This window comes from Rattus rattus, chromosome 1, assembly GCF_011064425.1.
Source record: "Rattus rattus isolate New Zealand chromosome 1, Rrattus_CSIRO_v1, whole genome shotgun sequence".
In the NCBI taxonomy this organism is placed as follows: domain Eukaryota; kingdom Metazoa; phylum Chordata; class Mammalia; order Rodentia; family Muridae; genus Rattus; species Rattus rattus.
In genome coordinates this window covers 157,918,501-157,944,345 of record NC_046154.1, presented here as the reverse complement: position 1 = coordinate 157,944,345, position 25,845 = coordinate 157,918,501, and the positions used below count along the sequence as shown (strand labels likewise).

General features: G+C 36.9%; 1 protein-coding gene across 1 annotated transcript; it reads right to left on the bottom strand.

Moving 5' to 3' along the window:
* Window positions 1-1,124: 1,124 nt before the first annotated feature.
* Window positions 1,125-22,985, bottom strand: LOC116889882 (vomeronasal type-2 receptor 116-like). Its single transcript, XM_032890706.1, has 6 exons — window positions 22,774-22,985; window positions 9,532-9,823; window positions 8,374-9,174; window positions 7,492-7,719; window positions 5,963-6,086; window positions 1,125-2,053 (listed from the first exon to the last, which is right to left on the bottom strand). Exons 1-6 carry the CDS (start codon window positions 22,983-22,985, stop codon window positions 1,125-1,127), a joined length of 2,586 nt encoding a protein of 861 aa, XP_032746597.1.
* Window positions 22,986-25,845: the final 2,860 nt, after the last annotated feature.

The window sequence follows — 25,845 nt, the reverse complement described above, 5'->3', positions numbered from 1 at the left end:
GAATACACGTGTTTGTTGTACACTTACTGATACATAGATATCAGCCCAGAAGTTTGGAGTGCCTACGAAAAATTCACAGATCATATGAAGCTTAAGAGGAGGGAAACCAAAATGTGGATGCTTCAGTCCTTTGTACAAGGGAGAACAAAATACTCATGGGAGGAAATACAGTTACAAAGAATGGAGTAGAGACTGAAAAAAAGCTAATCCAGATATTGTCCCACCTGAGGATCCATCCATTATGCAGTCAACAAACTCCATCACTATTGCTGATACCAAGAATCCTTATATGGATGTCTCCTGAGAGGCTCTGCCAGAGTCCTACTAATACAGATGAGGATGCTTGCAGCTAACCATTGAAGTAAGCATGGGGACCCCAACGGAAGAGTTAGAGAAAAAAGTTGAAGGAACTGAAGGGGTTTACAACCCCATTGGAAGAACAACAATATCAACTCTCCAGACCCCACCAGAGCTCCTAAGTACTAAACCAACAATCAATGAGTACACATAGAGGGACCATGGAGTTCCAGATTCATATGTAGCAGAGGATGTCATTGTCTAGAATGAATAGGAGAAAAAGTCCTTTGTCCTGTGAAGTCTCCTTTCCCCAATGTAGGGGAATGCCAGGGCTTTGAGGTGGGAGTGGTAAGGTGGGAGTGGGAGTATCCTCATAAAAGCAGGGAAAGGGAGGAGGGAGTATGGGAAAGGAGGAAAAGGGGATTGCATGTGAAATGTAAATTTACAAAATATCCAAGAAAAATAAAATTTAAAAAATTAAATTACAAAAAGGAATCATGATATTAAAATATAACAGACCTCAACAGAAAAAAAAATTTAAGTGAGTAAAAACAGTGCAAGTTCATGTAATGATATCTCAAATTATAGTGGTTTCAAAAGATTTATTACACATTTATTTATTTTGAGCCCTGGACAAAGAATAGTTGAATTCAGAAAGTTGGTTTCTTTACTGTGTGATTCCAGAAGATCACAGTCAGAATATAAGATCTGGTAAGACGAACGTAACCCACAAAGCCATTTTTGGAACACCATATTATAGCCTTATAATTGATGACTGGAGTGGTAGATAATAAGTCATATTCAATTGAGTTGAAAAATCATGTGAACTATATCTTAAATAAAATTTTGCTCCTATGATGTCCTTTATTCCTGATTTGATGAAGTGTGTTTTTCTCTGATCTAAACAAAATAACATAGCACTTTGGAGCAAAGATTAGGCTTAGAATGCTTGCGCTGGAAGCTAAGATAGAGAAAATTTCCATAACCACTGTAGTCTTCCCTGTGGTGCTGTGGTAGACAGGGAGGAAGGTGACCCAAACACTGCAGAACACCAGCATGCTGAAAGCCTGAAATTTAGCCTCATTAAATATGTCAGGCAGATTCCTGGACAAAAAAGCCATGATGTAGCTAGCAATAGCCATGACACCCAAGTAGGCTAGAGTGCCATGGAAGGCAAGACCTGAACCCTTGTTGCATAGAATGATGATATATCCATGTTCAGATTGAACATCCATCTCAACAAATGGAGGAGATGTGCCCAGCCATATACTAGTGAAAATTACTTGTACCAGCAGGCAAACGGGAATGATCAAATTTGGGGCCTTTAAAAATAGCAACCATCTTGTCTTTCTTCTTGGAGCAGTAATCTGAAAGGCCATGACAACAGTGATGCTTTTGGCCAACACACAGGATAAAGCTACGGTGAAGAGAAGTCTAAGTAGATTCTCCTGCAGGATACATGTAACTGTGTTTGGAAGTCCAATGAAGAACAAAGGACAGAGGAAACAGTGTGTGAGAGTGATGAGCAGGATGTAACTGAGAGATCTATTATTGGCCTTTACAATTGCAGTATCTCTGTAGTTTACAAAGACCCCAATAATAAGAGCTGTGAGTGCAGAGAATCCCATAGATATGATTGTGAGTCCCATCCCCAAGGGATCATCATAGGACAGAAATGTTACAGTTTTCTTGAGGCACTGTCTCTTTTCTGCATTTGCATAATGAGTTTCTGGACACTTCATGCACTGGTTCATATCTGGGGGTAATAGAATTCGGTCATGAATGCATGGTCAAGTTTTTCCTTTACCCGGATATATTTTATAGTTACAAGTCATTGACTGTTATTACAACTATGCGCACTTGTTAGTTTCGGTGTAAATAAGTGATCTCACTGGATAAGGTTTCTACTCATTTCTAAAGCCCCATTAGCAAAAGCAAATTATGGAGAAAAGGCTATTTTTCACCATACAACTTATAAATATATCACTGAGAAAACCAGGCAGGAACTCAATGTAGGATGTGAAGGCTGTAGTTGAGTCCATGGGGGTGATGTTTTGTATAACCTTCCTGTACTGCGATATTCAACATGCTTTATCATGTAGCTCAGGTTCACCTCTGAGATTATACCACACATAGTGTACTAGGCCCACCCACCTGAATTGCTAACCACAAATATGACCATGAAGCTTGTAAACAGGCCAATTCTTGAAGGTATTTTTAAACTGTAGTTTTGTTTCATTACATAAATTGTATCAAATTGACAATCAAAACATTCAGAACACCACCTTCCAAAAGACTACATATTTTTGTTGTCTTCCACTATTCCATGTTTTTTTCTCTTATTACCAAAGTGATTTGTTTATATTTTTGCAATATGGTTAACACATACTTTTCAGTCGTGAGAATACAAAATTATCCAGCAAAAATTAATTCAGTCTTTACATCAATTCTCATGAAATATTTTTTAATTTCAAAATGGTTGTATGAATCTAATTTTAAGAAATACATTGTTTACTGATTTTTGTCTAAATTCATCATGGTTTCAGATGTACGACACATTCAATTTTTTATAAGTTTCTTCTGTAATTCAGTAATGTGTCTAGTTACAAAATTAACTTAAGGAAGTCAGTAACCCTCCTTTATGCAAATGACAAATGGGTGAAGAAACAAATTAGAGAAAAGGCAACCTTCAAAATAGCCAGAAATAATGTAAATTATCTTGTTCTAATTCTCACAAAACATGGGAAAGATCTGCATGACAAAAGCTTCAAAACCCTGAAGAAGTAAATTGAAGAAGATATCAGAAGATAAAAAGATCTCCCATGCTCATGGATAGGTAGGATTAACATAGTAAAAATGGCCACCTTACCAAAAGTGATCTACAGGTTCAAAGCAACCCCATCAAAATACCAACACATTCTTTTGAGATCTTGAAACAGCAATTTTCACTTACATATGAAACAAACAAACAAAACCAAAACAAAGAAAAAATATGCAGGTTGATGTCATTATGCAGGTGAAGGCAATCAAGATAAATTGAGGCCTGTCATTGGACAAGAAGAAAGGGAGGCAGGAAAATAGAATTTTGAAGGGAGGGAGAAGCACTAGAGAGAGAGTTGGAGCAAGGAGGAGCTGGGAAAACATGATGGCAGATGTTAAAATCTTGCACATAGATACAAATTGGTATGGCTAGTTTTAAGAGATGGGTGTGTATAGGATATTGTGTTGTTTAGATGGGCAAATTATATCTTATAAATTGGATCAGAGGCTACTGTGTGGTCTGTTCTTTCATGTGGTGACTTAATTGAATTCAAGAGAGTGTGTGGTGGCTGGATGCACTGGGACACCAGGGAATTGGGATGTATATGCCAGGTATGGCAACAAATCACTAAGGACACTGAGTGAAAGGCTTGCTGACTGCCTGGGTCAGAGGAAGCCCAGGAGAGAAAATGCCTAGTGGTTGTGTCACCCATTCTTATTTTTTACCGCAACAAGCAAATAAAATCTTGAAAAGTCAAAACAATACCAAACATTAAAAAAAATTGTGGAAGAAACATTTCTGACTGCATGCTGTACTTATGAGGAATAGTGATAAAACTGGTTTCATAATAGAAAACTACTGGTCCATCAAAGGAGTCAAATCAAAGTCAGAGGTGAACCCAAACACCTCTAACACTTGATATCTGATTTTAAGAAAAAGAGCCAAAACCAAATAGTGGTTAAAAGAAACCATCTTCAAGAAATGGTCCTGGTCTAACAGAATGCCTGCATGTAGAAGAATGCCCATAGACCCATATTTATCACTGTAAACAAAACTCAAGTCCAAGTCAATCAGGGACCTCAAAATAAAATTGGATATACTAAATCTCAGAGGAAAGAAAATAGTAAATAGTCTTGAATGCACTGGTACAGGAGAATATTTCTTGAACAGAACACCAATGACTCACATTCTACAATCAACAATTGAAAAAAGGAAGAGGTTGGAGATTTAGCTCAGTGATAGAGCGCTTGCCTAGGAAGCACAAGGCCCTGGGTTCGGTCCCCAGCTCCAGCTCAGAAAAAAAGAACCAAAGGGGGGGAAAAAAAAAAAGAATCGGGGCAGCTTGATGAAGGCAAAACAATTGAAAAAAGGAGACTTCATGAATTAAAAGCTTCAGTAAAGCAAAAGACATTGGCAATAGGACATAATGGCAGCCTAAATGTTGGGAAAGGATCCTCAGCAACCTTCCTTCTTACAGAGGGCTAATATCGAAAATTTGTAAAGAATTCAAAAAGTTAGAATGCAAAAAAGTTAATAAAATTAAAAATGGGGTACAGAACTAAATAGAGAATTCTCAACAGAGGAATCTCAAGTGGCTGAGAAGCACTTAAAGGTTCAAAATCCTTAGTCATCAAAGAAATGCAAATCAAAACAACTATGAGGTTCATGTTACACCCATCAGAATGGCTAAGATCAAAGACTCAAGGGATAGTACAAGGGATATACTGGGGAAAAGAGAAGTACCCAAAATGAATAGGGGTGATCTTAGCTGTAACTAACAGAATTAGAGATTTGAAACCTGAAAACAAAACCTCCTGTAGCCAGGCAGGAATGCAGTGGAACAATAGAGACAGCAATCTAAAAACAAAACCTTAAATCCAAATTGCATTCTGTCTACAAGAAATGCAGGGACAGGAATGGAGAAGAGACTGAGTGAATGTCCCATCAACAACTGGCCCAACTTGAGACCCCTCTTATGGGCAAGCACCAATCCCTGACACTATTAATGATACACTGTTATGCTTGTAGACAGGATTCTAAATTGACTCTGAGAGACTCTACCCAGCAGCTGATTCAGACAGTTGCAGATACCCACATTGAAACAGTAGAATCAATCTGGGAACACTTATGGAAGAATAGCAGGAAGGATTGTGGGACAAAATGTACAGAAATTCCACAGAAAAACAAACAAAAACAACTGACCTGGACCTTTGGGCCTTACAGAGGCAGATCCACCAGTGAAAGAGAACTCAGGAACTAGACAAAGGCCTTACCATACATATTTAGCAAATGTGCAGCCTGTCCTACATGTGGGTCCATTGGAAGTGCAGCATGGTCTTTATGTGGGTGTGTGAGGTCTCCAAAAAGCTATTGTGTGACATATGTTCTTCTAGTTGGGCTCCCTCATCTGGCTTCACTCAGAAATGATGTGACTAGACCCACAGAGACTTCATGTATCAGGGTGGGGTGATGCCCAGAGGAGCACCAACTACTCAGAGAAGGACACCAGGAATGGTAATAAGGATTGTGGGAGGTGGTGAACAGAAAAGGGGCATTAAGCAAGATGTAAAGTAAATAAATAGAATAAATAAATATAAAAGTTAATATATATTTTCAAGAGTATGAAGACAAAACTCAGAACATAGCCAATTAAATTCTATGCTGGAGTGAAACATTGATGTGTGTTGTGAGAAATTAATTTCTTGAGACAAGAATACCTACAATGATCAAAATGTACATCATTCATATGTATTGTTTTATAAGAAAATGCACTGGAGCGATTTAAATTGCTAAACTGAAGTAAAGGAATGACTATTTGGTCCTCTTGTCTAATTTTTTCTAATAGATTAATTTGTCAGCACAGTGTGAAAGGAGGGAAAATCTTCTGAGAGTCTTGTCATTTACCTGTCTCATTGGAAATCTCATTCTCTTGGCAAGGAATGCAGTCAAAGCAACAGGTAAGCTTGCCCTCCTGGATGACTTTCCTAAATCCAGGAGTGCAGCTCTCACTGCAGACAGACTGAGGGATCTGAAATATGTTTAATAGGCGGTATAAAATGCATGTATATTAATCAGTGTGCAAGTAAAGAATGTTTTTATAATACAGATCATTTATTAATAAATTGGATATTTAAAACTATAGGTATTAGCTGTTTTCCTCCATATTTTCATGTAGCATGATATACATGTACATTCTGTTTTAAGTCAGGTCTTAAGACTATAAAATTCTCTAAGGTCTGTAAAGATTTTTAAAGGTCTAGCCAAGAAGGGGTATATTAGATTGCTGTAAAAAAGTCTAAGGAGGGCATGTTGGAACTCCAGACTGATTGTGTCCCTGAAATTCCTGGCTACACAAATGAGGAGATTTATCTTCCATGTGTCTGTCTGTCAGCATTGCATGAGTTAATGCCACCATAAAAACAAATGACACGGCATTTCTGAGAAGTGTTTACTACATTCCATTAGCTAAGTTTTGAAAACCTGCTCAAAATGAGTGCTATCATTTTTGGCATATAAATGGAAATGGAAATCAAGTCCTGTCAGCAGCAGCCATTACGCTCATATTCATGATTTTTGAGGAAATCTTCCTGAATTCCTAAAACCAATGCTATCATGAATCACTATAATCTTGGATTTCATCCTCAATCTTTGATGGAAAACACAAAATCTTTTCATCACATTAATTTTACTGCCTACATTCTTATAATGACAGGTAAGAAAAAAAGGAGCTTGCTCTCACTTTGCTGATTTGTTTGTCAAACACCTAAGTAAAGCCCAACTATGTACATCAGTTGTGTTAGAGTTTTTATTGTTGTAATAAAACAACACACCAACAGCAATGTGTGAATAGCAATTCTCATTTCAACTTCCACTTCCATCTCACTATTTATCATTGATAAAATTAAGGACATGAGTTCAAGTCAGAAAGCTGAGAAAATACTTGAAATGGAGACCATATAAGACTTCTGTATAGTTGCTTGCTAATTAACCATGGCATTTGCAGCTTCCTTTCTTGGAAAACTAAAGAACAAATGTCACTTCTCTCATTTTAATGTATGTAAACAAAATGAAAGTGCTCCTATGTAAATGCTGTATCTGTACCACTCCTGACAGGTTTAGCTTAGGACAGTTCTTGTAAATATTTCCCTACTGACATTCCTCTTCCAGGGTAACTCTAATTTATGTCATGTTAACAGCTGTTTGGTTACAATGATGCCATAAATTATAAATTCATATCCTGCTTTAATTGACAAAATAATTATGATATTGAAAATATTTGAAATCACATCCACCAGAATGAGTGAGCAATCAGTCAATTCTTTATATTTTTAGTTAAGTGTGATGGGGTCTAAAGAAACAACAAAGAGTCACTAAATCCAGAATCACACATTATTTACATGCATTAAAATCTTTTAAATAAGGAACACACCCACCTCTGTAAATTCTATGGGCCATTGAATCATATATTCTGATAATGACAGTCGTTGACCCTGGGGAGAACTTGGAGAATATTTACCCACATTCACAAAGACTGAAAGACCTGTTGGCAAATTCCATAAGTTGGTAATATCATACTCTGGATCTGTCTTCCTTTTCCAGTCCAGGACTACATGGTCACCAGCAGAATTTATCACTTGAATGTTCTTCAGAAAAGGGTGAAGCTAAAAGATATGTGAAATACTATGAAAAAGTTACATTCTTAGGAATGTAGAACTACACACACAAGTTATTTCCTGGCTGTAATGCACAATATAAAACTGTTTAAAATCACTTTTCTATAATGTTGAACAAAGGACACCTTAGTTTAAAATAAGTATAATTTGGTTTCTAAAATGTCAGTTTTAAAGAACAATCTAATCTAAGCAATACTAATGATCAAGGAATATAGCGTGAACAAATCTCAATTTCTTTAAATATAGCTGTCTCCTATGTTCTGAATTTTTTTGACAGCATTCATGTAGAATGTGAGTTTATTTGGTTTGGTGTGAAATCAGAAATGGATTAGAGAACAGAACATGTCTAGTGTTGTACAGGAATATTTAACATGTTTTGTGAGAATGAGCATAAAAAGCTGAATTTTCCTAAAGAGATATTACAAAGAGCCTATCCCAGTTGCTTTTACCAAAGAAAGAATTGTTTTCTTAAATGAAAACTTCCACATAGACATGGGAGTACTTTCATATCTAAGTACCCAAGTATATGTTACCTTTAATAGATTACTGAAAGAAAAATTAGAAATCTACTCTAACTAGTTTAGGACTTTTAAAAACATCAGTTATGGTGCCAATATTACAATACAACGAAAGGTACATTACCTGCCAGGGGAAATAGGTATTCCTATTTTTGTTTGCCTGTGGTTGAATTTGGCACTGATTGAGAATCATCTCATGGAGACTGTTGGCAATGGTATACACAGCATTGTATACATTGTAACTCTCTTCAGATATGACCATGTCAAATATTTTCCCTGGCAACAATTCCAAAGAGGCATTGGGCATACAGTTTTCCAGGATTTTACAATCAGAAAGTGGGCAGTTGAAACTCAAACTCCACACAAAATGAAGAAAACTGTCATCTGGGTACTTGATGGGTGTAGCTTCCTGCATAAATTTTGTGAAACCAAGAATCTCCCCATAATGAGGTGAAAAAGTGAGAATCCCGTGGGATAAACTTAACATATTATATTCTGAATATTTTGGGCCTAGCAATTTTGAAGTTGTGACCCAAACTTTTCCCAGTGTGAACTTTCTGTAGGTATTTTCTGTTTCAAAAAATATAAAAGTAATGTCTGTATAAATTATGACCACTTTTGCTGATGACTCCAGAATATTCACCCAAAAATTACGTGACAAACTATATATTTCTTCCCCTAGCAAAGATACTGTCCTCACAAAAGCCATACAGATTTTATTCTTGTCCAGCTCCTTTGTCAAGTCTGATATAAACTGAACACCACTGTGGTCATCTGTGGTGAGCAGTCCCACCCAGGTCCAGTTGAAATAAAGCATCAAAGAGACAATAGCACAAAATAGAGATGCTCCATTGGGGGCCACATGATACAGAGAAGGAAATTGACTTCTGTCAGTCAGAACATGATTAAAAGGTCCAAAAGTAAGCTGAAAGAAATACAGTACAAGAATTGTAATTTTTTTTAAAAAGAAAGAAAACAGCTTATGTCATAAACAAAAGTTTAAAGTGATAGATATGAAACTGTTCAACACTTCCTAATGACAAACTTAAGTTTCTGAGTATTTTTAGAAAATTAAGGAAGAGACTCAGGATTTTAAATTTTTGGCTGTACAATTCATTCTATTTACCATAATTCAAAATAAAAAAGATGGGAGTGTATTTCTCTGACTCTGTGGTTGTTCTTTTACACTAAGCAATCAAAATCTCTCCTTTTTATTTTGTACATAACTACAATCTGAAAAAAAGACTCCTGGCAGCCCATCACCCACATAACTTTCACTCACCTGTGGAAATTTGTAAATATTCAGCAGTCTTGCAATATTTTCAGATGTTTGCCATGATACTCCTGTAAGTGCTGCAGCTAATTTGCTCTGTTGTCTACAGCTGTAATTAGGAATGAAGGTGTTCAAGCCAGTGAGCCAGTAGAATATATTCCTCAGAATATTCCTTTCATAATGTGGCAGAGTATAAATCTCAAGTCCAACAGAGGTGTTTGGTAAAATGTCGGAGTTCCAGTTGATCTCATTGATGGCAAATAACATGGCCAAAACAAGCTGGTAGTTCTGTACTTTGACCCTGCATACAAGTGTTATAGCATTTCTAAGGGGAACTCAGACCAAGTTTATCTAAAATTTGTACAGTTTGAAAGTTTATGTTTTGACAGGATGCATACTTTTATAACTACCAATTAAATGTTTCCATTCAAATGGTGTGCTATGACATCTGAGGTTGATGAGATACTAAAGTGGCATATTTATTAACTACAGGCCCAACAGAGCTTGCTTTCTATGATCCTGAGATCTGGGACTATAACTTAATTCTACCCTCAAATGATGTGGGAATCCTTCACTAAACATTCTACTTTTCTGAGCTTTCAGCCTTAAAAAATGAGAAAAAAAATTGTTTCTTCATTAAAACATCAGGTTCCTGAGACAGTTTATTATGAAAGACCCCACTTATTAATTTTTATCTATCTGTTGCAACAGTTGGCTTTTCGAAAAATATATATACATATATATGCAAATATATGTATTTATATATTTGCATTTGTATTCTTTGGATCAGGGTATCTATCTCTGGAATATTTATATATACATATCTTGGTGTTGGGAACACATGTCAATGCTTGTACATGAAATGCAGATGATAATGTCTCTCTGACTGACTTTGTTTTCAGTCTTCTTCAGGTTTTGTGACGTATCCTTATATATGCCAAGGGAGTTGCTCTGAATTTTTATGTCTCATCATCCCATCTCCTTGCAAGAATACTTCAATGTAATAGGGTACTGCAATTCCCAGTGTGATGCCAGCTCTATAAATCTGAACTCATGTTCCTCTCCTATAACATAACTACTTTATATAATATGTCATCCCCTCACTTTTACAACAATGACATCTAGTGAAGAATATAAATTACACTTGAGATTGTAAATCTATATACATATGTGGTGTCAAACAATAATACTTTCAACATTTATTGTTCAAAAAGCTATGTGTCACTACCATTCCTAATTTTTCAAATTGGTCTTTAGTTCAATATCCAAAATTATAATTCCTATGAACATACTTTAATAGATTCATTTAATTCCATATTATTTTTATCATTTCTAAACATAGTTTGGCAAATAGGTTGATTCGCTGAAGGTTATCTGAAAAGCAAAAAAGGCCACAGAATTTCACAGTCCAGTATGATCAAACTGGATCCTTTTCTTTATTCCTCTACAATTTTCAAAGTAGGCTTAGCTTTAAACCTGAACCATGCATAAATGATTACTAAATATGCTTGCATATATTCAAAGATAATTGTACCTCTTTTGGCTCACAAAAGAAAGTTTGTATTGCAACAAATAACTAAAGAATGACATAAGTGGGCAAAGAAGAAGGAGCCAAGTAGGGGCATTCTCAGAAAACTGAAAATCTACTGCATATACTGCTATTAACTTTGGGGAATATTGTTAACATTGGGCTAAAAACAGAGTCAAATGACTAAAAGAGCATGCCCTATAGGTAAGAGAGAAGATACATACAATACCCCAACGATATAGATGCAAATAAAACAACTCATCTAGAACAATACCTGTAGACCTTGTTGACAGGGTGAGAACTCTCAGAGACTCACCCATAGACTTTGGACAATAGGCAACTAATAACTTCTGAAAGCAGGAGAAATAGTCATTTGTGGGAAATGAGCATCAAATTACTTATCCAATTCCAATTACTCAGTCCCAAAACCAAATTTAGACATGCAACATTAAATGGGCTTGACAGGCTGTAGGTATATAAGTGTATTGTGCATAAAATATAACTAATAACAACAAAACAGGAGGCCATTAATTTGAGAGAGATAATTTGGGAGGTATGAGATTCTGTGGAGAATGACAAATGAGATTTTGTAACAGGAAGGTTGGTGACAATTATGTAGTTATGTGATAAGAATAATGAAGTATGGGATTCCCAACCCCGCAGATCCCCACCCATAGCTCACTGCTCCCAAACACCATGGGAGAGAGAGCTCACTGCCCGGGCAGGTGGGCGCTCCTGAGACTGCAGAGCGGGAGAGACCAAGAATGCTGCCCACCGCTGCCCACATTCCTGGACCAGTAGGAAACTATATACGGCCTCTGGGAAGCAGAAGATAGGGGCACTGGAGCTGCAGGTACCCTACACTCCAGACACCACCTGGACCTGAAGGGAATGGATCAACAGTTCTCTGCACCCAAATCCCATGGGAGGGAGAGCTAAATCTTCAGAGTGGCAGACATGCTTGGGAAGCCAGAAGAGACTACACTCTGCCCACATTTCTGACTCCAGAGGAAAACACCAAACTCCATATGGGACCCCGGTGCACGAGGGATCCTGGAAACGGCAGCGCAGGACCTCCTGGTTGCTGCCCTCACAGAGAGCTCAAAAGCAAAACCCCACGAACAAACTTGAGCCACAGGACCACAGGTAAGACCAACTTTTCTGTTCCATGCAACCTGCCTAGTGAACTCAGGACACAGGACATGCAGGAACAGATGAAGACCAATGAAAGGAAAACACGGGTTGGGGATTTAGCTCAGTGGTAGAGCGCTTGCCTAGGAAGCGCAAGGCCCTGGGTTCGATCCCCAGCTCCAAAAAAAAAAAAAAAAAAAAAAAAAAAAAAGAAAGGAAAACACGCCAAAAAGCAGAACATTCTGTTCACATAACTGGCTGAAAGAAAACAGGAAAACAGGCTTACAGCACTCCTGACACACAGGCCTATAGGACAGCCTAGCCATAGTCAGAAATAGCAGAACAAATTAACACCAGAGATAATCTGATGGTGAGAGGCAAGTTCAGGAACCCAAGCAACAGAAACCAAGACTACATAGCATCATCGGAGCCAAATTCTCCCACCAAAGCAAACACTGAATATCCAAACACACCAGAAAAGCAAGATCTAGAATTAAAATCACATTTGATCATGAAAATGGAGGACTTCAAGAAAGACATGAAGAACTCCCTTAGAGAAATGCAGGAAAACATAAATAAACAAGTAGAAGCCTATAGAGAGGAATCACAAAAATCCCTGAAAGAATTCCAGGAAAACACAATCAAGCAGTTGAAGGAATTAAAAATGGAAATAGAAGCAATGAAGAAAGAACACAGGAAAACAAACCTGGATATAGAAAACAAAAGGAAGAGACAAGGAGCTATAGATACAAGCATCACCAAAAGAATACAAGAGATAAAAGAGAGAATCTCAGGAGAAGAAGATTCCATAGAAATCATCGACACAACTGTCAAAGATAATGTAAAACGGAAAAGGCTACTGGTCCAAAACATACAGGAAATCCAGGACTCAATGAGAAGATCAAACCTAAGGATAATAGGTACAGAAGAGAGTGAAGACTCCCAGCTCAAAGGTCCAGTAAATATCTTCAACAAAATCATAGAAGAAAACTTCCCTAACCTAAAGAAAGAGATGCCCATAAGCATACAAGAAGCCTACAGAACTCCAAATAGATTAGACTCAAAGAGAAACTCCTCCCATCACATAATAGTCAAAATACCAAATGCACAAAAAAAAATAGTATTAAAAGCAGTAAGGTAGCATTTTCAGCAAATGGTGCTGGTTCAACTGGAGGTCAACATGTAGAAGAATACAGATCAATCCATGCTTATCACTCTGTACAAAGCTTAAGTCCAAGTGGATCAAGGACCTCCACATCAAACCAGACACACTCAAACTAATAGAAGAAAAAGTGGGAAGCATCTCAAACACATGGGAACTGGAGAAAATATCCTGAACAAAACAACAAAGGCTTATGCTCTAAGATCAAGAATCTACAAGTGAGACCTCATAAAACTGCAAAGCTTCTGTAAGGCAAAGGACACTGTGGTTAAGACAAAATGGCAACCAAGAGATTGAAAAAAGATCTTTACCAATCCTACAACAGATAGAGGCCTTATATCCAAAATATACAAAGAACTCAAGAAATTAGACTGCAGGGAGACAAATAACCCCATTAAAAATGGGGTTCAGAGCAAAACAAAGAATTCAAAGCTGAGGAATGCTGAATGGCTGAGAAACACCTAAAGAAATGTTCAGCATCTTTACTCATAAGGGAAATTCAAATCAAAACAACCCTGAGATTTCACCTCACACCAGTGAGAATGGCTAAGATCAAAAACTCAGGGGACAGCAGATGCTGGCGAGGATGTGGAGAAAGAGGAACACTCCTCCATTGTTGGTGGGATTGCAGACTGGTACAACCATTCTGGAAATCAGTCTGGAGGTTCCTCAGAAAATTGGACACTGAACTACCTGAGGACCCAGCTATACCTCTCTTGGGCATATACCCAAAAGATGCCCCAACAGATAAAAAAGACATGTGCTCCACTATGTTCATAGCAGCCTTATTTATAGTAGCCAGAAGCTGGAAAGAACCCAGATGCTCTTCAACAAAGGAATGGATACAGAAAATGTGGTACATCTACACAGTGGAATATCACTCAGCTATCAAAAACAATGACTTTAAGAAATTCATAGGCAAATGGATGGAACTGGAAAATATCCTGAGTGAGGTAACCCAATCACAGAAAAACACGCATGGTATGCACTCATTGATAAGTGGCTATTAGCCCAAATGCTTGAATTGCCCTAGATGCACAGAACATATGAAACTCAAGAAGGATGATCAAAATGCGAATGCTTCTCTCCTTCTTTAAAAAGGGAACAAGAGGGTTGGGGATTTAGCTCAGTGGTAGAGCACTTGCCTAGGAAGCACAAGACCTTGGGTTTGGTCCCCAGCTCTGAAAAAAAGAACCAAAAAAAGGGGGGGACAAGAATACCATTGGCAGGGAATAGGGAGGCAAAGATTAAAACAGAGGTGGAAGGAACACACATTCAGAGCCTACCCCACATGTGGCCCATACATATACAGCCACCCAATTAGACAAGATGGATGAAGCAAAGAAGTGCAAGCCGACAGGAACCGGATGTAGATCTCTCCTGAGAGACACAACCAGAATACAGCAAATACATAGGCGAATGCCAGCAGCTAACCACTGAACTGAGAACGGGACCCCCATTGAAGGAATCAAAGAAGGACTGGAAGAGCTTGAAGGGGCTCAAGACATATGAACAACAATGCCAACCAACCAGAGCTTCCACGGCACTGAGCCACTACCCAAAGACTATACATGGACTGACCCTGGGCTCCAACCTCATAGGTAGCAATGAATAGCCTAGTAAGAGCACCAGTGGAAGGGGAAGCCCTTGGTCCTGCTAAGACTGAACCTCAGTGAACGTGATTGTTGGGAGGAGGGCGGTAATGGGTGGGGATGGGGATGAGAACACCCATAGAAAAGGGGAGGTAAAGGGGCTAGGGGGATGTTGGCCCGGAAACCGGGAAGGGGAATAACAATCGAAATGTACATAAGAGATACTCAAGTTAATAAAGATAAAAAAAGAATAATAAAGTATTACAAAGAAAAATACAAATTATTACAAAATTGTAGATTGTGTAAGATACTAATTAAGAGCCATTTTATATTTTAAATAACAAAATTACACTTCTGCTGATCGTGTAAATGAAGGACAAAGTGAGTACAAAAAATTCATGGCATGTCATTGGACCATATGTAGACAGCACATACTTTCTGATGCATAACTATTTTTCAAAGACAACTAGCTTGTATAAAAGAAAAATTCCTCATTTTCATATTACAAACTCATACATAGTATTACAGTTATGGTGGATTTGTATAAACATTTTAAACATCTGTTTTAGGTTTCCTATCAATGAACTTTCCTATTCTGGAACTCCCTTCCTTCTTCTCACCATTTCTAACATTATATCCATGCTCAGTAATAATAATGCCAGTGGGAGCCTGAGTCCCAAGTGCTCTGAAACACCCAAGATCACAGGACCAAGGATCACAGAGGAAGCTCAACTCCCAGGAGATCAGACACAAGCAGGAGAACTGGAGCTTGGAAAAACTGAAGATCATAGTTGAGAGTGCAAAAAGCTTTCCCAACACCCAGCATAGCTGGTATCTCCACAGGAACCAAGGAAACAGAAAACCCCATCCAACAATTGGAACAGGTTCCTTACAGTCTGAAATGGTTACTTCCAGCATGCACCAGTGCCTGGAGCAAACAAACACAGGGCTTTAGCTCTCCAACCACTCCAGCAGCACCCTAAGAAAGCTTGGCTGCAAGGAGCGCTTACACAACCAGAAGGTCAGAAATCACAGGATCACATAGACAGCTGGACTCTGAGGAGTTCTGACATAACCAGGATCAAAGGAGTGACAGACTCCCTACAAAGACAGCAAGGGCAGGGAGCACTAGAGATAACCATATGGAGAGAGGCAACTCAAGAAAGCAACAGAAACCACAGCTACTTGCTATCCACAGAATCCAGTTCTCAAACTAAACCAAGTCCTGGAAACCCCATCACACCAGAAAAGCAAGATTCAGATTTAAAATCACATCTCATGATGATGATAGAGAACTTAGTAAGGACATAAATAACTCCCTTAAAGAATTACAGGAAAACACAACCAAAGAAGTGAAGGAACTGATCAAAACCATCCAGGATATAAAAATGGAAATAAAAACAATTAAGAAATCACAAAAAAAGAGATAACCCTGGGGATACAAAACCTAAGAAGTCATATATGCAAGCATCACCAACAGAATACAAGAGATAGAAGAGAGAATCTCAGGAGCAGAAGATACCATAGAAAACATTGACACAACAGTCAAAGAAAATACAAACTAACCCAAAACAGCCAGGAAATCCAGGACACAGTGAGAATACAAAAACTAATGATAATAGGTATAGAAAACAGCAAAGATTCCCAACTTAAAGGGCCACTATATATCTTCAACAAAATTGTAAAAAACTTCCCTACCCTAAAGAAAGATATGCCTATAATCATACAAGAAACCTATAGAACTCCAAATGGACTAGGGCAGAAAAGAAACTCGTTTTGTCATATAATAATCAAGACATCAAATGCACAAAACAAAGAATATTAAAAGCAGTAAGGGAAAAAGAGCAAGTAACATATCAAGGAAGACCTATCGGAATTAGACCAGACTTCTGAACAGAGACTATGAAAGCCAGAGGATCCTAGACAGATATCATTCAGAACCTTAGAGAACAAAAATGCCAGCCCAGGCTACTATGCTCAGCAAAACTCTGAATTAATGTAGAGAAAGAAAGCAAGATATTCGATGACAAAACCAAATTTGCACAATATCTTTCCACAAATCAGTCCTACGAAGGATATTAGATGGAAAATTCCAACATAAGGTGGAAAACTACACCCTACAAAAAGCAAGAAAATGGTCTTCTTTCAACTAACCCAAAAGAAGATAGCTGCACAAACATAATTCCATCTCGAACAACAAAAATAATAGGAAAGAACAATCACTTTTTTAAAATATCAATGGACTCAATCAACATTAAATGGCATAGACTAAACTGATTGCACATGTAAACAGGACCCAATATTTTGTTGCATACAGTAAATCTCCTCAATGACAAACACAGAAACTATCTCAGAAGAAAAGGCTGGAAAAAGTTTTTCCAAGGAAATGGTCTCAAGAAACAGGCTGAAGCAGACATTCTAATACCAAAAGAAATCAACATTCAACAAAAGGTTATCAAAAGAGATAAGGAAAGACACTGCATACACATCAGAGCAAATATCTACCAAGATGAAATATCAGTTCTGGACATCTATGCTCCAAATGAAAGGGAACCCACATTCATAAAAGAAACTTTACAAAGCAGACATTGCACCTCACACAATAACAGTGGGAGGCTTCTACACCCCATTCTCAGCAATGGTCAGATTATAGAAAACAAAACTAAATAGAGACATAGAGAAACTAACAGAAATTATGAACCAAATGTATTTAACAGATACTTATAGAACATTTCATCCTAAAACAAAAGAATATACATTCTCAGCACCTCATGGTACCTTCTCCAAAAGTGACCATGTAACCAGTCATAAAACAGGCCTCAACAGATACAAGAAGATTGATATAATTCCATGCATCTTATCAGATCACCATGCAATAAGGTTGTTCTTTAATAATAACCAAAACAACAAAGTCTACATACACATGGAAGTTGCACAATGCTCTACTCGATGATAACGTGGTCAAGAAAGAAATAAATTACAGACTTTTTAGAATTTAATGTACATGAAAGAATGATATACCAAAACTTTTGGGACACAATGAAAGCAGTACTAAGAGGAAAACTCATAGCTCTGCGTCCCTCAAACAAAAAAAGAAAAAACACTGGAGAGAGCATAAACTATTTGACAGCACACCTGAAAGCTCTAGAACAAAAACAAGCAAATATACCCAAGAGGAATAAACTGCAGGTAATAATCAAACTCAGGCCTGATATCAACCAAGTTAAAAAAGAAAAAAGGAATCAACAAAACCAGGAGCTGGTTCTTTGAGAAAATTAATAAAATAGATCAATCTTGAGACAGTATCTAAATCAAAAAATAAGAAATCAAAAGGAATGCATAACAACAGAAACTGGAAATTCAACAAATTTTCAGATCCTACTACAAAAGACTATACTCAACAAAACTGGAAAGTCTGGTTGAAATGGACATTATTTTAGACAGATACCAGGTACCAAAGTTAAGTCTGCATCAGATAACACATCTAAATAGTCCCATAACCCCTAAAGAAATAGAAGCATTGATTAAAATCTGCCAACAAAAAAAAAAGCCCAGGGCCAGATGCATTTAGCACAGAATTCTGTAAGACCATCAAAGAATAACTAATACCAGTACTCTTCAAACTATTTCACAAAGTAGAAACAGAAGGAACACTACCCAGTTCTTTCTATGAAGCCACAATTACATTTATGCCTAAACCACACAATGTCCCAATATCTTAGAAAACTTCAGACCAATTTCCCTTATGAGTATTGATGCAAAATACTCAGTAAAATTCTCCCAAACCAAATCCAAGAACACATCAAAATGATCATACATCGTGATGAAGCAGGCTTGATCCCAGGGATGCAGAGATGGTTCAATAATGGAACTCCCTCAATTTAATCCACTATATAAACAATCTCAAAGGGAAAAAAGCATGATTAGATGCTGAGAAAGCATTTGACAAAATTCAACAACCTTCATGGTAGAAGTCTTGGAAAATCAAGAATTCAAGGCCCATAACTAACCATAGTAAAAGCAATATATATATCAAACCAGTACCCAAAATCAAACTGAATATAAAAAGACTTGAAGCAACCACACTAAAATCAGGGACTAAATAGTAGACAAATGGGACTTCATGAGAGCGCAAAGTTTTGGTAAGGCAAAGGACACTGTCAATTGGAAAAAACTGCAAACATCAGATGGGGAAATGATCTTTACTAATCCCACATCCAAACAGGGCTAATATCCAGTATATACAAAGAACTCAAGAAGTTTGACCCTACAGAATGAAATAACTCTATTAAAAATGGGCTATAGAGCTGAACAAATGACTTTCAACTGAAGAATATTCTATGGCTGAGAAGTACCTAAAGAAATGTTCAAGATCCTTAGTCACCAGGGAAACGCAAATCAAAACAACCCTGAGATTCCACCTCACACCAGTCAGAATGGCTAAGATCAAAAATTCAGGTGACAGCAGATGCTAGCAAGGATGTGGAAAAAGAGGAACACTTCTCCATTGTTGATGGTCTTGCAAGTTGGTACAACCACTCTGGAAATCAGTGTGGAGGTTCCTCAGAATATCAGACATACCTTAAAACCCAGTTATTCCACTCCTGGGCATATATCCAAAATAAGAACACATGTTCCACCATACTCATGGCAGCCTTATTCATAATAGCCAGATGCTAGAAAGAACCCAGATGTCCTTCAACAGAGGAATGGATGCATAAAATGTGGTACATTTACACAATGGAGTACTACTCAGTTATTAAAAACAATGACTTCATGAAATTCATAGGCAAATGGATGGAACTAGAAAATAACATCCTAAGTGAGGTAAATCAATCACAAAGGAACACATATGATATGCACTCACTGATAAATGGATATTAACCCAAAAGCTCAAAATACCCAAGGTGCAATTTACAGACCACATGAAGCTCAAGAAGAAGGAAGACCAAAATGTGGCTGTTTCAGTCCTTCTTAGAAGGTGTAAGAAAATACTCACAGGAGGAAATAGAGAGACAAATGTGGAGCAGAGACTGAAGGAAAGGCTATGCAGAGACTGCCCCACCTGGGAATCCATACGATATACAGCCCCAAAACCCAGATACTTTTGGACATGCCAAGAAATTCATACTGACAGGAGCCTAATAAAGCTGTCATCTGAGAGGCTCTACAAAAGACTGACAAACACAGAGGCAGATGCCTGCAACCAAACATTGGACTGAGAATGGGGTCCCTAGCGCAGGAGTTAGAGAAAGGACTGAAGTAGCTGAAGAGGTTTTCAATCCCATAAAAGAACAACAATATCAATCAACCAGACACCCCAGAGCTCCCAGGGACTATACCACCAACAAAAGGGTACACATGGAGCGACCGATGGCTCCAGCCACATGTGTAGCAGAAGATGGCCTTGTCGGGCATCAGTGGGAGGTGAGGCCCTTGGTCCTGTGAAGGCCCGTCAGTACTGGGGAATGCCAAGGTCAGGTGGAGGTAGGGAGTTTGTGAGTGGGTGACAGAACATCCTCATAGAAGCAGAGGAAGGGGAATGGGATAGGGGTTGCTGAAGGGGAAATAGGAAAAGGGGTTAACATTGGAAATTTAAATAAAATAATTTATTTTAAAATTAATAGAAAAAGAAATTATTTTGTTTATTTGCAAGGAATATGCTTCACTATGCTGCCATAGTTGTATTAGACTGCTATTTGACTGTTGACTGTTATTTTTATGTAAATTATCTTAAACCATAGATATTACATTTTAATAATTAAGATTTTTATGTGGTTTGAAATTTAACCAAATGATATGTTAGCTTATAACATAACCAGTGAAATTTTTGCTGAGAAATATCAGAGCTGTATAAATGCTACTACAGAAAATTATTCCAACTTCACTTCATGTGTAGCACATTTGGCTAGAGGTTTCAAAACTTGTCTTACTGATGTTTATGCTTCCAATATATTTTTAATATGAAAATGCTTATCTTTCAATAAAATATTACAAAGTGAATTAACATAAAAATAAGAAAATAAAGGTCAATCACAAACAGGTAATTTTCAAACATCAGTGTTATAGTAGATAATGCCAGCCACACCTAAGCACATGACTTCTGTGTTCATGGTAAGTATGATGTTTGTACTTGTGCTCATAGAACCAGAGTGTGTGAAAATGGACAAAGATGGTCAGGTATATCCTATTTCAAACTGACTATACACTCTCTGCCTATATTATACAAATTTAATAAGAAACATGATTGAAGATTAGTAGATATTAGTTAATGCATATCTATGCATATACATATCTTATACAAATCTAGATATTTTTAAAATGTGTTATATAAGGCAAACATTTATTATACATGGAAAATAGCAAAAATCATCTCAAAATAATAATTCCCTAATTCATGACCTATTAAATCACCTAAGAAGTCATTCTTTTCTTTTTTGTATTTGGTGAGTTTGGTCCTTAAGTCTATTTTACTGTAAGTGCAATCATTTGCTAATGCTAGTGATATTGCTACTGATATACTGTCTGTATAGACAGCATAGTAAACAGTGTAACCTAAGGAGGCGATACTGCACTGCAGAGGAAAATCAGAAACAAGTGCAGCATTATTACTTGAAAACTTAAAAAAAAAAAAAAAACTAGGACATGTAGAGGTTCACATGAAATATTTCACCTAGTTGTGAAATTTGAATTAATCTGATCATGTTTTCTATTTAAATTTCTCACAAAATATGAAAAGATGTCCACATTACCTAATCACATTTCACTTCTGAGTCTTTTTCCCTATCCACTGACTTTACCAGATAATTATCACCATACTAAGGTGTTAGCAAAATATTCCAATGTCACTTTCCCCAGAATCTATGCTATTTCAGCAATTTACTGTCAATTGACCATGAGCTGAAAATTCATTGTGTATTTTTATTTCCCCATGTTGACTTCGGAGTTGGGCACATGCTATGTTTCTCCATTTCTAATATTTAATTTTACTATTCCCTACAGTGATAGAAATACCTGCATGTAGCAAAATATATTTTATTTCATTTGAAATAATTGCACATGGGGATTTCTCACTAAGTTCACCAAGGTAACTGGAAAAAAAACTGTCTATCCAGACGTTTTATCCCTGTAAATTTAAGATGATCTAAGGAAAAGCACACAGTGGACATATAGAATATGTTCTTATGAATAATCCATAAAATCAAATAAATGTATAATGGAAGCATATGGATTTAGTAGGCCAAACCTGCTTTAATAATATATGATACCCAAAGTGGTAGAAAACATTTGCTTTCAATCTTTGCAAAATGTTAAAGATACAAAACAGAAGTGAAGTTGCATATAATTCTAGTTCTTACCGTACTGCACCCAAATCAGAGGAGGCTGAAATAAACAACAATTATCAAACTAGAACCTGAGGGGGAAATCCAAAGTCACAGACTTCAAAGGTATTACCTGCTCTAACAGACTCATGACTGAAATTCTTCATGAAATTCTTCTTTCATGAACTTGTGTGCCAAGCTGCTACCAACAACTCTTCTACTACAGAGATGTCATTGCATGTGCTAAGATAGTGAGGAATTAGAGAGAGCACAGGGAAAAGGTTGACAAATTTTAATTGTATAATATAAAACATAAAACTCTGAAACCAAATCTCTCTCTTACCCTTACAATTGAGAGAACAAAAGGAGCCAATAAGAAAACATAGTTAAAGAGAGCTTTTCGGAAGGGAAGATACAGAGGCTCAAGATGGGAAATACATACAATAGTGCTAAAATTCATACTTAACCTGAAACACATGAATATTTCAAAGGAGTGTGTTAATTTAATACACTTACTTTAAATCATTTTCTATGTCAAAAGGTGTTTCCCAATCTCTTGTTTCTTTCAGTGGGTATAAATGAAAAATAGGGAAAAATGCACCAATTATCACAGATCCATCTTGGTATAAATGGTGTTTTGTTTCTTTTAGGCAGGAAGAGGTTGCAATGACCCAGATAAGAGTTGGCATCTGTAAAAACCAGGAAATAAAAAGCCAGGAAAATAGCATGTTAATAGATATTTCAGCTGAGATCTAAGTCTTAAAGTGTTAAGTCTCATTGTGTAGCATATATATGCTTGAGTGTGTGTTTGCATCTGTCTCTTTCTCTCTCCCTTGGAGTGTGTGTGTGTGTGTGTGTGTGTGTGTGTGTGTGTGTGTACCCTTGGAGAGTTCGAATTCTCATTATCCTTCATGCCCATACTCAGTAAAAAAACAAGTTATTATATAAAATAACATATTTTCATCTCCAGGCAGAATCAAAGTTATTTCCTCCAAGATTGCAAGATCCCAGAGTTGGACTCTCTTGTGTGTCTGGACACAAGGGTTTACCAAGAAAATGATCATATGGGAGTCCATGAAAATAATACACACATATTACTTCAGAGGAACTCATTGCTGGAAAAATATAAACAGGCAGGGAAAGATCCATGCCAGGCATCAATAACCTAAATGGATTAAATGACAGGCTTCATAAAACTTAATATGATTGCTGTTATACTTTCCTAAGGATTTCATCATTCAAAGATCACTCTGTCTATGATACATAAATGTCTACACACAAAATCTTGCCCATCCTCTAATCCAGACCATTTTTATCTCATTTCAGGGTAACCAACTGCCAAGGTGAATTTTTCACTTTAGATCCATATCTTAATTTCATTGTAGAAATCATGTTACTCATTCCATCTTAATTTTGATCTTCTTTGCTATTGTTTTCTGTGTATCCATGATTGAAAATTGGATCCATATATCGTCAGAATTCTCCTTGCAGTTTAGCACCATACTTTTACCTTTTTTCGGATATGAGTGTATAAATAGAAATACCTCCATATCTTGAAACAACTTAATATCTGCTGAGGATCTCTACGTTGATTGTATAAAGTTACTGAACAAATATATCATAAGCAGGGGTTATTTTCTAGCCCATAGGTCAATGTTACATTGAAGAAATACTTTGTGCTATAGTATAGACATTATTTTATTTTCATGTAAATTTGCTTACCATGAATATTGTACAACATATTCTACATATTCTGCAATCACTGATTATGCAATGAATTTGTTATGATAGTGAGCAAGGAATTTTATATACATTATCATATCTCATGCATTTGAGATGCAAGGTGACAACACAGGAAATATAAGATTCATGGTTTTGAGCATGGAGACTCCAATAAAGGAGTTAGAAAAAAGACTGAAGGAGCTGAAGGGGTTTGCAATCTCACAGGAAGAACAAGAATATCAATCAACCAGACCCCACCAGAGATTTTCAGGGTCTAAACCACCAACCAATGAGTACACATGGAGAGACCCATGGCTCCAGCCACATAAATTGCAGAGGACGTCATTGTCCAGCATTAATAGGAGGAAAAGCTTTTAATCATCTGAAGTCTCATTTCCCCAATGTAGGGGAATGTCAGAGCATTGAGGTGGGAGTGGGTGGGTAGGAGTAAAGCATCCTCACAGAAGCAAGGATAGGGGTAGGAGAGAGGAGGAATGGAGATAACATTGTAATGTGATACAAAAAATATCCAAGAAAAATAAAATTAAAAACATAAATAATAAAAAATTTACAAAAAACATGAATTTGTTTACATGGGCACATTGCTGCCAGCAGTGGTTTCTCTTCACTTTTTCTTTCATTCTAACTCTGCCATAAAAGCATCCCTGTTCTATTTTAGAGTCAACTCCATTCTCATTATGAATGCACCAATACCATGTGAGTAGCAGATTACTACAATGTATCTCTTCTAAAGAGAAATACGTGCTAAGTCAAAACTTACCACATCAGTCACAAATTTTCAATTGTTCCATATTATGCATATTTCATGTGTGTGTGTGTGTGTATGAATGTATATGTTATCATGAATAAACACACCTTTGAATGGTAGAAGATCACGATTTCTTGAGTGAGCTCTTGAGATGGCTCAGGAATGACTTAGATATCTGCTGATAAAAGCTAATTAGGTTGTCTGCAGCAGCAGAATGAATACTTTAATGCTCACCTACGTCTTCAGTGCTAGACCAAAGGATTTACTGCTCTTGCTTAAATAACCCCTAAAATTTGAACAGAAAAGTTGCCTAGAGAATATCTTCATTTTGACAAATCTGTTTGATACCAAAGTGGAAGGAGTAAATCTCAGAACACTCCACACCTAAATGAATCAATACAGTCAACTGAAAAAAACCAGGTTCCCTGTTCATTACACTTCTTCCAAACATCATTTTCAGTGGTTTTTCTGATCTTTTCTGTTTGGCAAGAGTTAGATTATATCTTAGTGATACTGCAATGATAAAACATGACGCAAAGTAACTTAGGAACAAAAAAATGATATCTTCTTGTTTATTTTGAATTATAGTTAATTGATGAAAGCCAAGATAAAGGCTCAACCAAATTTTATGTCAATTGAGAATTTTCTTCCAAGAGCTAGGGCCAATGATGTCAATAAAGCTTGTAGGGCATTTTCTTAACTAATGTTAGATGGAGAGGGTTGAACCAATTACAATTGGTATAACAATTAGGCTAGTAGTCCTAGGTTATATAAGAATGCAGACTCAGGACACTCTGTAAAGAAAGTTTATAAGTAACAGTCCTCCATGGCCTCTACATAGGTGCCTGCCTCCACCTTCCTACTGAGTCTGAATCTTCCTCTTAATTCTTCGAGAAAGAACTATAATATGAAAATATAAGCAATATAACAACGTCCCACTCAATCTTGTTTTTGTCACTGTGTCTCATCGAGCAATAGTAAACCAAACTAAGACAAAATTTAGTTCAAGGTGTGTCCCATACTCCTGTGACAAAAGTATGGGACATTGGCTGGGGAACTATTAGAAAAATACTTTGAAATAATAAGGTGGAAAACAT